Raw genomic sequence first — 14,529 nt, 5'->3', positions numbered from 1 at the left:
GACCCTTGGTCTGAACAATAAGTCTGATTTCATGCAGTAGCGTCAGCAAACACAGCCCAAGGGACCGTGGGGAAAGTCCATTCCACTATCGCAAACGTATAAACTTCAATCATGCTTCTTAATTGGAATTCTTAATGCTGATCAGAAAACCAGCCTGGGGCATGCAGCCAGTGAGGAAATCTTTCCTAAAAGACAATACCCACAAAGCTCAGCCTCACTGTAACAAACCCAGCACAACCAGGAAGACACATTGCCAGCACAGATGGTCAATCACGGTGCCCCAGGAACAATAGCAATTGGCTCGTTTACTCCCAACTGCTGTTATTTTAGAAGCAAAATCTGGGCCAATATTGCAATTTCTTCAACAATTCATAGTGAGGCCTCCCAAAGTACGACGGCAGCCGAAAGGGACCTCTAGTGGTCAAAGGAAAAAACTACTGTATTAATTGAGTTAAAATGTGGAAACCCTTATAAAGAATTTCAATTAACGTCAACATACGTTCTCTCCGTTCCGGCCAGTATTATTAAGCTCAATGATTGGGAAAGCTGTGGACCCTGACTGTGTGAGGGAGTTGAAGGCTGCACAACTGTCGCTGAATTTAAGGTGAAGCTAAGAACAAAAAATACAGCACAGGAACAGGCCCTTCGGCCCTCCGAGCCTGTACCGGTCATAAAACCAACCTTGGCCAAAACCCTCAGCACTACCTTGTGCCGTATCCCTCTGTACTCATCCTATCCATATGTTTGTCAAGATGCCTTTTGAACGCCGTTAATATATCTGCTTCCACAAACTCGCCTGGCAACGCGTTCCAGGCTCTCACCACCCTCTGCGTAAAAAAACTGGGTCGGAGCATGAGGGAGAAAGGAATAGAAGAATTATGTAGGGAGCATTTGATGGGCGCTGCAGATGGAGCATTTTAGCTTGGTTGGCTGGCCAGCTGGTTTGTGATGCAGAACAAGGCTAGTAGCGCGGGTTTGATTCCTGTACCTGCTGAGGTGTCTGCCTTCTCAACCTTGCCCTCTCCTGATGTGTGGTGATCCTCAGGTTAAATCACCACCAGTCAGCTCTCCCCCCTCAAAGGGGAAACCAGCCTGTGGTCATCTGGGATTTGATTTACTATGGAGCATAAAGAGCAGCTGGAGGCATTTGATCCACAGGCCTCTTTCTGCGATGTAAATGAAGGGCTTTTCACCGTAACTCCATTTGAAACCTACTTGTGACAATTAAGTGATTTTCATTTTCATAAATATCTCTGGCCTTTGTGTCAATTGGAGGAACTATCTTTCAGATGAGATGTTAAATCAAGGCCCCACCTGCCCTCTCAGGTGAATGTACAAGATCCCATGGCACTATTTTGAGGTAAACCAGAGGACTCAGCCTTGATGAGCAAGAATTATCCCTCAATTCTCACCACTGGAAGGACATTATCAGGTCACCAACACATTTCTGTTTGTGGGATCCTGCTGTGCACAGGTTGGCTGCCATTTTTCCTAAATTACTGCCATGATTAAAACGGCTGTGAAGTGCTTTGAGATGTCCCAAGGTGCTGTATAGTACTTTTTTTATTTTATCTGGTATTGACTCAGCTCTATTAAAATCGTGACTTTTGAGAAATTAGAATGGGAGAAGACCACAGGGCTGGTCGAGCCTGCTCTGCATTTCAATACCATCATGGATGATCTTGGGCTTCAACTCCCCTTTCCCCAACCGCTCCCCACATCCCCTGATTCCCTGAGACACCAAAACTCTGTCTACCTCAGCCTTAAATATATTTAATGTTGACACGCCCATAACCCTCTGAGGTAGAGAGTTCCAAAGATGCACAACTCTTTTGAGTGAAGAAATTTCTCCTCATCTCCATCCAAAATAATCTTCCCTTCATCCTGAGGCTGTTCCTCCATGATCCTGCCAGGGAAAACAATCTCTCGGTCTCTGGCATGTCTGTTGCGAGTGTATGGACAACAGTCTTCATCAGTGTGTGCGTCTGTGAGAGGCTTTTATTGAAGCCGATCTCAGGGTGCCTGCCTACAAGGTAGCACCATGGCATGGTCACATGACCACGGAAAGCTGGAGGTGTCAATCAGGCTGGTTACATTTCAAAACCTTCAAGACCCCTCAGAATCTTGTACGATTTGATGAGATCGCCTCGCATTTTACTGAACTCCAGCGAATATAGACCCAACCTCTCATCAAAGGACAACCCTCTCATCCCAGGGACCTGGCTAGTGAACCGTCACTGTACTGACTCCAATGCAAATATATCCATCTTTAAATATAGAGACCAAAATTGCACACTGCATTCCAGGTATGATCTCACCAAAGTCCAACGAGTTCTTCATCGAGCAGTACAAAACCTTAAATACTTTATTAGTTGTGTGAAATTCAGTTTGGAGCATAGGAACAGGGCTGAACCATTCAGCCCCTCGTTCCATGTGTCCTGGCTAAGGTATCTCCTGCTGTTTCCTTATCTCCTGATTGCCTCAATGGCGATTTGACATCAAGCGTCCCAATCCTTCAAGTTAATCCTCTAAAGTCAGGTGCCTGAGTTTAACAAGGAGAGTTAGTGAAGGCTCCTCTTTGAAGGCCAATTATCAACATGCCTCACCTGACTGCAGCAGTTTCTGCCCAAGACAATTAAAACTCTCTACTTCCATTCATGCCTTTTTCACAATTCTTCTGAGTTGGACTGTGTGAACATGAGAAGGAATTTATCGAGTTCCATAATTTACATTTAAGGGGACACCATGGGCGGGATTCTGCACAAATCGTCGGGGCGGGGAAAAAATGGCTCAATCCCTGGCAGGAACCACTCCGGCGTCGAGCTGCCCCTTCGGGGGCGAGGACAGCGCCAAAGTGGTTTGCGCCACACCGGTGGGAAGGGGCCTGGCGCCACGCCAACCGGCGCCGAAGGGCCTCTGCCAGCCAGCGTGAGTTGGCGCATGCGTGGGAGCGCCAGTGTCTGCTGCTGTCATCCCCGTGCATGAACGGGGGGGGGGGTCATCTCTGCGTCGGCCATTGTGGATCGGTATAAGGCTGCTGCAGAGGAATAGAATGCCCCCACGGCACAGGCCCGCACGCGGATCGGTGGGCCCTGATCGCGGGCCAGGCCACCGTGGGGGCACATGCCGGGGCCAGATCGCCCCGCGCCCGCCGAGGACCCCGGAGGCCGCCCACGAAGCTAGGTCCCGCTGATAGGGACCAACCCTGATTTACGCTGGGAATCCCGCCGGGAGCGGGATTCACGCCGACCCCCAGCGATTCTCCGACCCAGCAGGGGGTCAGAGAATCCCGCCCCATATTGATGAGGTGACTTGCCAATCACTTTATGTTCAGGGTGCATAAGTATCAAAACTGACATATCCCTCGAAACTTTTTTCAAACACTTCGAACTTGACAGATTTGGAAAAGTAAAACACATATGACATATATTTATATATCATTTTTTTATTCTGGTTAGTTTTGATATTTTTTCATAATATTTTTTGATATTTCTTTATTACAATACATTGATGTACATTATAAGGTATACCCTCCTGTCTATGTTCCCAACCAACCAAAGTTAGCTACAGTGCCTTCCCCAACACACCTCAGCAATCTCACAATGAACAGCTTATAGTCTGTGAAAAAAAAACCTACTTGTCAAATAGGAAATGGGAACAAGACACGTCCAAGAAACACAGCATTGTGTGGTTACAAATGTCATATTCTAGATCCTTTTATCTACCCTGATCCAGAGCCGTTGAGTGCAACGTTTCCCACCCCCATCGAGACCCACCGTCGCCAAGAGGAGGTACGGTTGCTACAGTCCCGGCATTCCGTTCCTTCAGTTCTCCGGATATCTGCAATTTCACTTGACTAGACTGCACCGGAACACTTCCCATTGGCGTGGTTTGGAAAGGGGCAAGGTATGTCGGAAGCCAAAAAACTCAGTATCATCCATGGATTTTGAAAGTGCCCAACTCATCTGAAGATGCTCGGGGAACAGCATGAAAAGCACCAGGTTACAGAATTGGACAGTATCTAATTCTAAGCCGAGCGTTCAGGAAGATCACTGATCTGAAGGACAGATCCCACATGGAACTGTGGTCCAAATTGTTTGATTGGTAACACTATCTAGACTGGCAAAGGGGGTGGCCACAAAAACAGATAAACCAATTGTTAGTGCGCCCTGCTTAAACAGAAAATACACAGGTATTTGTGCAGGACAAATGGACTCTTTTATGATGCCAACCGTGGTCAACACTCACTGTCCATGTGGCACTGGAAGGATGACCATGTGATGAGGCACTGGATGGCGTTTGGCACCTGTGGAATTGCAACCTATCATGAGGCACTGCTCGGCTGGGGAAGGGTGCAGAGAGAGAGAGAGAAATTTCTAGAGATTGTGCCAGTCTATCATTTAAACTGAACTTCAAATAGGGAAACCTAGATGCTGAACAATTGTCCTCAGGGCCATGATGTGGGAGGAGGACACGGACATGGCTTGGGTTGAGTCGAGTCAATGGATGATCACTGCACAGTCATGCCTGGAAACAAATGGAAATACTGACGCTGATCAGTTACCAGCCGCAAGTGGTGATCGCTGTTCATTCAGAGGTGATTATATTAGGAGGCAAACAGACTCGAAACTCCTGAGTGGTCCTCCGATTGGCCTGTTGGGGAATTTACTGCGCTTGGGTTTGGCAAACATTCTCAACCAAGTTGTGAGCATGAGAAGGCAGTTCAATCTTTGCAATCACTGAATGCATAGAACCTCTCTCCTTCAACTCCCCATTTTCAATTTTCATGTAACAAACAGTTTTATAAATATTACAGACTTGCATGGCTAATTCGCGTACAAAAATCAACATTTTCTTGGCTAGAGCCTGTTTAAAGGATGTGCTTTGCTCAACTAAATGAAATTGAAATTGTTTTTGTATATTCTATATTCATCGATCTTACTATTAGTGTGTGGAAAAGATGGTCAGAATACATTCACTACTGTAGACCTGCTTGCGTGCAGCTATTGCTGGGATTTTAAATTAGCAGAAAGCGAGGCCAGGATCAAAGTGCAAACGATAATGAACAGGACTGAATAGTGCTTCAAAACAGACCTGTTGGATTTAGTCACTGGTTGACATTGCAATGACCAAAATTAGAATTTTGGTCTGTGTTTCCAGACAATGCATTGTGTAGTAGTGACAGCATCTCCCAAAAACACACCCCGGTTTGGCTGGACTTCAGCAGTCACAGGCCAATTAATGTTTTGTTTGTTGTCCCTCGATCTTATATCTCAACTCCCAGTCTTGTCTCCTTCCCCAGTTCAGATTTCACATCCCCCAACTCAATTTATAATCCTATCCCCCATCTCCGCAACCTCATCCCCTTGCTTTCATGGCCCGTTCACATCCTCATCCCAAATCACGTGCCTTCCCCAATTGTCTAGCTCAAGTCCATACCCCCCCCCCTCACTTCCTGGTCTCCCCAACTCTGCTTGCCCCCCCCCCCCCCTCCCCCCCCCCCCCCCCCCCCCGTGGCCCTGCTTTGCTGTTGTCCACAACGGGTTGCTTTTGTCACTCTGGCATCCTCATCCTTGTTTACACCAGAGAAGGGACCAGGGCCATTGTGGTGTGATACTTCTGAATGAAACCAAGACACATCCAAACGCTGACTACTGACCATGCTCCTTTCATCTCAGTACATCATGGAGGCAATTGCCCCTGACAACTCCATTGATCAAAAGGTCTGATGAGACACTGTGGCCTTCATATACTCCATGAATTTCCCAAAGGGAAACCTCACTAGGTAACAGTTAACAATGACTTTATAACGGATTGAAACCATGTACAGCTCATTAGTGCTGGAGTCACTTACATTTAAATAGATCCAAATTTCAGATTTCTTTTGAAAAATAAAACTTCTTCTTTCAATTGACCTGACAATTAAGGTAACAAACGCAATGCGACAGAACGTTTTAACATCACTGACGTGTGCCAACATCACACGGAAGTAAACCAGATAGGTAAGGCAGAGTTAGTCTCTGAGTAGCAACACTGCAAGCATCCTAACCACAGACTCTTTCCGAGCCACTCTGGCTAGAGATCAGCATTAGATTAGTTATTTTTAATTTTATTTTACAGAAGTTTCTTTCAGTCCCTCTACAGAATGAGCCCTCCCCTGTACCCCGACAGTGGTGGGAATCTTCCTCAGATTGCTTGGAGGAAGACTCAGAAGTCATGGGATGAAGCAAAAGGAGCCATGTGCTCGGCTGATTGGAAAGGGGTCTCCCAACGGAAGAAATACCGGCTTTTCCCGACGGCTACTCATTTCTTGAAATGTCCAGTTTACGCTTGTCGGAACTCTAGATTTAGACTGGGGCGATTACTGCAACTGGTGCAAAAATCAAGCATGTGCCTGGAGAACTGGCATTAGGACATGACGCAAGTTCAACGGCCAATGTTTGAAATGACTCTGCATGGATGTTTAGCTGCAGTCATAGATATTCTTCCCGATACTCTCCCATCTATTTATTCATTGGTTCCACTTTATGGATCCTGGCAACCTGATGAGCAGATTGGACTGGAGTTGAGCAGGTCTTTAGGCAGTAGCCCAGCTCCTTTTTCCACTTAGGCGACTTACTTTATCGCCTCAAAATTAACCCAGGGAAAGTGTGTAATTCAACAGGGCCCCTTGTGCTTATCAATGATTAACAGAACCAAGGTGACCCTTTTAAAATTCCTCTTCAACCACCACTCATGTCACCATATTTAATGGGCATCAAGCTGCTTGATGAGGCTGGCATTCTGGAAGACGATCACACCAGTAAGATAATTCTGAGATGACAAATGATTCTGGCTCACTGGAATTGGCCTCTAAACTCCATCATATTAATTCATCAAGAAGACAGCCAATTTGCCCCCAAGCACATTCGAACTGTCCCTGAGCCTCACCAACCAATGTCCTGGGCATCACCCATACGCTTCAGAGCTGCTACAGACTAGAAGAACTGGAATTCCTGCTTCGCACCTCTGCTTGACTTGCAATATTGATTTTCCTTCCAAATTCTGGCCCCCTCTCCTCCTGAACTCTTCCCCTTATCTTTGACCTTTGCATCCAGAAAGAGCTATCACTTCCCAACACCCTCCTGAGTGTAACCTTCACAGATGAGCCCCGCTCTGGTCCTGAACTAACTTTTGAGAACTCACCGTCCTGCAGAAGGGCTGGATTGTCGGCAGTGGGAAAGCAGTTAAATGGAAAAGTGCCTTTAGGAACCTAACTTACAAACAAAAATTGATCATTGTTACGTTACTGATCAATGCTGGTCTCGGTTGTCTGGGACCAGCTAAATCAATTTCACCGTAAAGAGATGTTAGGCTGATTGGATTGTGTCTGACGTCTGCACACAGTGGAACCTCAGACTGATAAGGTTGTTAACAGGCAACAGGACTGGGCAACAGAGCTCAGTGCCTTTAAATTCTGGCATAAGCTTTTCATCTTTATACAGAGAGGTAACAAAATAAAACACATATATACAGAGAGAAAATTCAGAGTCAGACCCTGCAACAGTTAAATCCAGCAGCGGTGGAACATTTCCTTTAGCATTCAAATATCCCATCGAGCCGGCTAGACTTAATTTTCAATAGCCTATTTAGCAAGTCATAGAAAGGCTCATCGACAGTCAGTCAACAAGTGGTAATTGAATTTGACACAAGCTCTGTAAATTTGAGTCAACATCCTAATTTTGATTTTGCATCACCCATGGCAACACAAGTAGCTGGGGCCGTTGTCATGTGAACAAACACCAATGTGCAAAGATACGGTACTGTCAACAGCATCAGGCATAGCAAAGTGTTGGACAGACTTGGAGATGAGCTAGTTGACACTTTACTAGGCCAAAGGTCATGGCGGCCTTCCCAAACAGGCTTCTCAAAAATAGTCAACAATAACAACAAAAAAATAGACAGAAAAACAGAGACTGAGGAGTTATTATATTTGCAAATGTTGATTATTCTGGAGTAGATTGTTCACTGAAAAAATCTACCAAGTGGCACGTGTAACGATGACAGGTCTGGCAGAGAAGGAAAGTCGAGGAGGATATTTATTTTTCTTAATCAGTGTATTCGCTCTTTTGAATACGGGTTTGTCTGCCTCAGGGTTGCACCGCGACATCAGTGGATGGAGGTGCGTCCAACAGGCCCAATCACTTGCATTGGTGACTGAAATTTCAGATAAACTGTGCGCTGATCTGATGCTGCCTAACCCTGGGTAAATATGCCACCAGCTGGTTATGTAGGGCATGCGGACAAGTACTGTTCAAAACAGTCTGTAAGAGCAGCCACAATATGGGATCTCCACTGCAATCAATGGAAGGGAGTAAATCTCTTCTCCCTCACTTTTCCAACCTTCAGTTGGGGTCAGTTGGCAGCGAGAATAGTTCTGGTCTCATGGGTCTCTGATGATGATAAGTGCCACTAACAGTCACACTGTTAATTGCACCGACTGGTACCCGCTCTATCAATGGGAGGGCATAATATTTGCAATGGAATGGCCATTCCCCTGGCAAGACTCATGCAGTCAGAAACTCTGGTATCAGCCCACTGTCAAGTGTTTGCCCAACCTTCTACCAGTACCTCTTGGCAGGGCAGGCGATACTGAAATGAAATGCGTTTTACTCATCTTCTGGGGTCTAGGTTGTTTTTCTTCCCTCTGCACCCCATCCCCATGCTAACCCCCCTCCTCGCCACTCCCCAGCCTAATCGCCTAATCTCAACATAGGCTTTTAGATTAATTTGGCAGTCTACACTGGGCCCTTTCCTGTCAGAATCTGGCAGTGCTGCCTCGGATATTTGGCTTCTATTCATTAAAAACTTCACTCAGTTCTTTTTAAATTAAAATCACAAATATTTTTTCGCCAGTATATATATAATCGAAGAATTCAGAAAACATAAAATTCCTTCATAGACCTTCCTTCCTCTCAGAGCCTCAACCTAACAATGGCAGCCCAGGTTCCTCAGAATTCTGTAACGCGAAACAAAAACAAACGAAAATCACAAAATCCATGACACACGAAGGACGAAAACAATAAGAAACTCTTCGATGAATATAAGCGTCTTGGGACGAGTTGCTCTCTTTTGAATATAAAGGAATCATTCGGTTCTGGTCTGCGCTGGCTCCTGTTAGGACTTCCATTCAGTCTTCAGCTCGGCCCCGGTGATGGTGTCGATGTCCTTCAGGCGGCCTTCAGTACGTCGACCCGTGATACTTGATGGCGGCAACAGCCTGAGCTGAAAAGGGAACATCTAAAGTATGATCTCGTCACACAGCACAGCTGATCAACCCCAGGTCAGTAGTCAAGAATGCAAGGTCATTAACTAAAGGAGAAAACGCTGAGGACCCGGGTTCGAATCCCGGTCGCGGGTCACTGTCCGTTTAGAGTTTGCACATGCTCCTAGTGTCTGCTTTTGTTTCACCCCCACAACCCAAAAGGTTGTGCAGGCTAGGTGGATTGGCCACACTAAATTGCCCCTTAATTGGAGAAAATAAATAATTGGGTGTTCTAAATTTATTTTAAAAAATACAGGAGAAAAGACACCATCCCACAAATAAGATAGAGAATTAATAGACTATGAGACGGCCCAATCTCTTACTTTATAAAACTCATAAGGAGTACTTAAATGATTGAGAATTTAATGAAGTCAACCTGGCGACAAATGATCTATGGGCTTCAAAACAAAACGCAGAGCACAACAGATTTTTCATTTCTATTCTGTGAATCAATGAAGCCCGAATCTTGCAATGTATTGTGATCATTTGTACACTAAAATGATCATAATTTTGCAATTCTTTTCTTTTTTAATACTTTGTTCGAATGCTTGACTATAACCATGTTGTGAATTACGATACCTTGTTTTATCCGTATTGTCATCACCACTCAGCACCTGCCGCCATGATGATTTTTCAATAAACCATTAAGAAAGGAATGAGGCTTATCCTGAATGTCAAGGGCATTCACGCATGTGAAAAATCTGAAGGGGCTTGGGATGTTCAATCTTGAAAGAGACTGACTTGACAGGGGACCTTGTCTAAACTAAGTGTTGTAGTCTTTAAAAAATGAAACTGTGTTAGTCCTCGGGCTCCCTTACATAGAATTTACAGTGCAGGAGGCCATTCGGCCCATCGAGTCTGCACCGGCTCTTGGAAAGAGCACCCTACCCAAGGTCAACACCTCCACCCTATCCCCATAACCCAGTAACCCCACCCAACACTAAGGGCAATTTTGGACACTAAGGGCAATTTATCATGGCCAATCCACCTAACCTGCACATCTTTGGACTGTGGGAGGAAACCGGAGCACCCGGAGGAAACCTACGCACACACGGGGAGGATGTGCAGACTCCGCACAGACAGTGACCCAAGCCGGAATCGAACCTGGGACCCTGGAGCTGTGAAGCGATTGTGCTATCCACAATGCTACCATGCTGCCCATTGCTCCCTACTGGGGTCTACCAGAATGAGCAACTGTTCCCATGAGCACCGTTGGGGATGACTCTGGAGAAGCGGTCCCCGTACGCAGGGTTCTTATTACTTTCGTTCTTATGAGCTTTCGATCGCATTGTCTGAGCACTGCTGATCCACCAATGTTTGGAAGGACACCATTCCTTGCTGGTTGTCGGGATGATAGCATAAAGGTTAGAGAAAATTGCTTCAAAGCTCCATGAGTCATGAGAGAAATGCTGGGGAAGGAGGGAGAATGTAAAGAGAGAGAGAGAGAGAGAGAGTGAGCGCCGTAAACAGTGGAGGGGGAAGAAGGGAGCAGGGATAGAGAGAAAGAAGCTCAACCTAGGTGAGGAAGAGAGAGAAGGGGGACAAAAGCACAATGTGGAATGAGGAAGAGTGACATGTACTGATGTACAATGGGTTTTGCTAGAGGATTCAAGCACCTGAGGACCGGCCATCACCTGGCTTACCATGGGTTTGGAGGGTGGGATTCGAGTGTCAGCCTATTGAATGAGTTTTGATTTAATTTATTATTTTTTTATAACTTGCCGTGTATTATAAAAATTCACAAAATTGTTTGAAAACTTTAGAAGTTATTTCTATTGCTGATTTTTTTTGCTTGTTTACTTAGTGTTTCTCATTGCGATTGGCAGCTGCCAAACATCACAAGTAATTTTTATTGAAACATTCCTAATCCCAAATATTTTCTTTGTGTTCTGTGACCTGTAAATTATGTCAGTAATCCCACTGTGAATCAAAAAGTCAAATATTTTATTCAGGTCTTGGTGCTGCTGAGACGCCCAACCAGGGTAAGAACAACAATAGGCTTACAGGTGTCATGTGATCAAACATCACAATGGCCTGTGTCACATGACCACATGTCACGTGATCAAAGGCAGCCGGCTCAAATGCCAGGGAATATAGCAAAACAAAGTTGGAAGCTCCAAGAATTAGGGATGTCGTCGGCACGAAGAGGAACAGATAATGTTATGGCCCTCGACCAGATAAAATTAAGACAATCCGATTTAACATATCAACCATTGCCTTTCTGTCACAGCCAACACCTAATAAATAAACGTAATAAGAATAAAAGTATGTCTTTTTTTAACGTTAAGAATGATGAATCTTTCTTTAAAAGCTTCTTACTTCTTCAGACACACATTAAATGGCTTCCATCAGTAACCTGAGGTGGCAGTGATGAGGTGGGTGATGATGGTGGGGTTGAAAAACCTGGTGCGCCCGATGCTGGAATTAAATGGAATGAAAGCATGGTAATAAATGAAGTAAGGATGATGGCAAAAGCGTTATTTCCACAACCGTACCCTTAACAAGCCCACTGCAAAGATCTGCCCCCTTTACTATCCCGCATTTCCCCATTTTCCTCCCATACTTTGCTTCTTTTGCAACATCCAACCCGCCATCTCCACTTACCCAGAGGCTATCCGCCTGAAAAAATGAATGTTCTCTCACAGCCCAGCTTCCTTCGCATTCCCCTTTCTGTGGTCTCCATTTCCACCTGAAGTTCCCCCATCAATGGCTCCCTGCCAACCCCCGACCCCCCACTTCCCCAACCATGCCCTAGACCTGATTCCTACCTGCACTACAGATAGTTTACTTCCCACACACTATGGGCCTCCATCCATCTAGATGCCCATCTTTGTTTGCATTCTACGGCTGTGTCACTTCAAACTGAATTCCCTCTCCACAGATAATCCAGTGCAAAACATTTTTAAGCAGGCCTGAAATCTACACGCAGAGATGGTGTGAAGTCCATGATGATGTTGGATTAAAGTAAGAATGTGTTAAATAAATGACGACAGACAAAAAAGAAGCATCTGCTTTTAGAAAAAGAACCATGATGTAGGGAACCTAATAATAACCTGTCCTGGAGGGAAACGTATTTTAACAAACCAGCTCTCTGAGCTAAAGCCACATTTGAACATTAAAGAAAAATAACTTTGGGCAGCAGCTGTAAAGCCAATTTACTACCAATCCAGAGTGTGTCCCTGAGAACAAAGAAAAGTACAGCACAGGAACAGGCCCTTCGGCCCTCCAAGCCTGTGCTGACCATGCTGCCCGTCTAAACTAAAACCTTCTACACTTCCGGGGTCAGTATCTCTCTATTCTCATCCTATTCATGTGTTTGTCCAGATGCCCCTTAAATGTCACTGTCGTCCCTGCTTCCACCACCTCCTCCGGCAGCGAGTTCCAGGCACCCACTACCCTCGGTGTAAAAAACTTGCCTCGTACATCTCCTCTAAACCTTGCCCCTCGCATCTTAAAGCTGTACCCCCTAATAAGTGACTCCTCCGCTCTGGGAAAAAGTCTCTGACTATTCACTCTGTCCATGCCCCTCATAGTTTTCTAGACCTCTATCAGGTCGCTCTTCAACCTCCGTCATTCCAGTGAGAACAAACCAAGTTTATTCAACCTCTCCTCATAGCTAATGCCCTCCATACCAGGCAACATCCTGGTAAATCTCTTCTGCACCCTCTCTTAAGCCTCCACATCCTTCTGGTAGTGTGGCGACCAGAATTGAACACTGTACTCCAAGTGTGGCCTAACCAAGGTTCTATACAGCTGCAACATGACTTTCCAATTTTTATACTAAATGCCCCGGCCAATGAAGGCAAGCATGCCGAATGCCTTCTTGACTAACTTCTCCACCTGTGTTGCCCCTTTCAGTGACCTGTGGACCTGTACCCCAAGACCTCTCTGACTGTCAATACTCTTTAGGGTTCTACCATTCACTGTATATTCCCTACCTGTAGTAGACCTTCCAAAATGCATTGCTTCACATTTGTCCGGATTAAACTCCATCTGCCATCTCTCTGCCCAAGTCTCCAAATGATCTAGTTCCTGCTGTATCCTCTGACAGTCCTCATCGCTATCCGCAATTCCACCAACCTTTGTGTCGTCTGCAAACTTACTAATCAGACCAGTTACATTTTCCTCCAAATCATTTATATATACTACAAACAGCAAAGGTTCCAGCACTGATCCCTGCGGAACATCACTAGTCACAGCCCTCCAATCAGAGAAGCACCCTTCCATTGCCACTCTCTGCTTTCGATGACCTAGCCAGTTCTGTATCCACCTTGCCAGCTCACTTCTGATCCCGTGTGACTTCACCTTTTGTACCAGTCTGCCATGAAGGACCTTGTCAAAGGCCTTACTGAAGTCCATTTAGACAACATCCACTGCCCTACCTGCATCAATCATCTTTGTGACCTCCTTGAAAAATTCTATCAAGTTAGTGAGACACGACCTACCCTTCACAAAACCGTGCTATCTCTCGCTAATACGACCACTTGCTTCCAAATGGGAGTAGATCCTGTCTCTAAGAATTCTCTCCAGTAATTTCCCTACCACTGACGTAAGGCTCACCAGCCTGTAGTTCACTGAATTATCTTTGCCACCCTTCTTAAACAAAGGAACAACATTGGCTATTCTCCAGTCCTCTGGGACATCACCTGAAGACAGTGAGGATCCAAAGATTTCTGTCAAGGCCTCAGCCTTGACAAAAGGGGTTGATGGGTTCTGTTCTTGAACCAATCCTGTCTTTATGGTGATGGCACAATTGTTGAAAATTTAAACCCTTTAACATAAAAACAGTCCATTCAACTCAGCTGGTCAGTGCCGGTTATTCTGTTCCAGGTGTTAATGGTGGGAGCAAACTCTTGGACAAGGTCACTGTAACAATGAAGGAACAGCGATGCACGACCAAGTTGGAACAACGTTCGCCTTGGAGGGGAATCTGTTGGGAATTCCTGTTCGAGAAAATGAAAGGGAAGAGGGAACATAATCGCAGTAATAAATGTGACAAAAAGTGTGACAATCGGAAACATTGGGCTGCGTTTCCCAGCAGGTGTCCAGGGCCAGGATTCTCCCCTACCCGGCGAGGCGGGGGGTCCCGGCATGTCGGAGTGGCGTGAACCACTCCAGCGTTGTGCCACCCCAAAGTTGCGGAATTCTCCGACCTTTAGGGGCCAAGCCCTCACATTGAGGGGCTAGGCCCGCGCAGGAGTGGTTCCCACTCCGCCGGCTGGCGT

General features: G+C 45.7%; 1 protein-coding gene across 6 annotated transcripts in view; it reads right to left on the bottom strand.

The window, feature by feature from the left end:
- Nucleotides 1–6,106: 6,106 nt before the first annotated feature.
- plekha6 (pleckstrin homology domain containing, family A member 6) overlaps nt 6,107–14,529 on the bottom strand; it is a 326,880-nt gene continuing 318,457 nt past the window's right edge. For 5 of the 6 annotated variants that reach the window (XM_038820379.1, XM_038820382.1, XM_038820383.1 and 2 more), the window contains 2 exons: nt 11,624–11,722; nt 6,107–9,264 (listed from right to left, as the gene is read on the bottom strand). In XM_038820379.1, coding sequence (XP_038676307.1) covers nt 11,628–11,722 — 95 coding nt within the window. In that variant the 3' untranslated portion in view covers nt 6,107–9,264; nt 11,624–11,627. The remainder of the gene's footprint in view (nt 9,265–11,623; nt 11,723–14,529) is intronic. The other variant, XM_038820378.1, reaches the window with a different exon arrangement.

This window comes from Scyliorhinus canicula, chromosome 15 (assembly GCF_902713615.1).
Source record: "Scyliorhinus canicula chromosome 15, sScyCan1.1, whole genome shotgun sequence".
NCBI classification, from domain to species: domain Eukaryota; kingdom Metazoa; phylum Chordata; class Chondrichthyes; order Carcharhiniformes; family Scyliorhinidae; genus Scyliorhinus; species Scyliorhinus canicula.
This window is presented reverse-complemented; position numbering and strand designations above follow the sequence as displayed.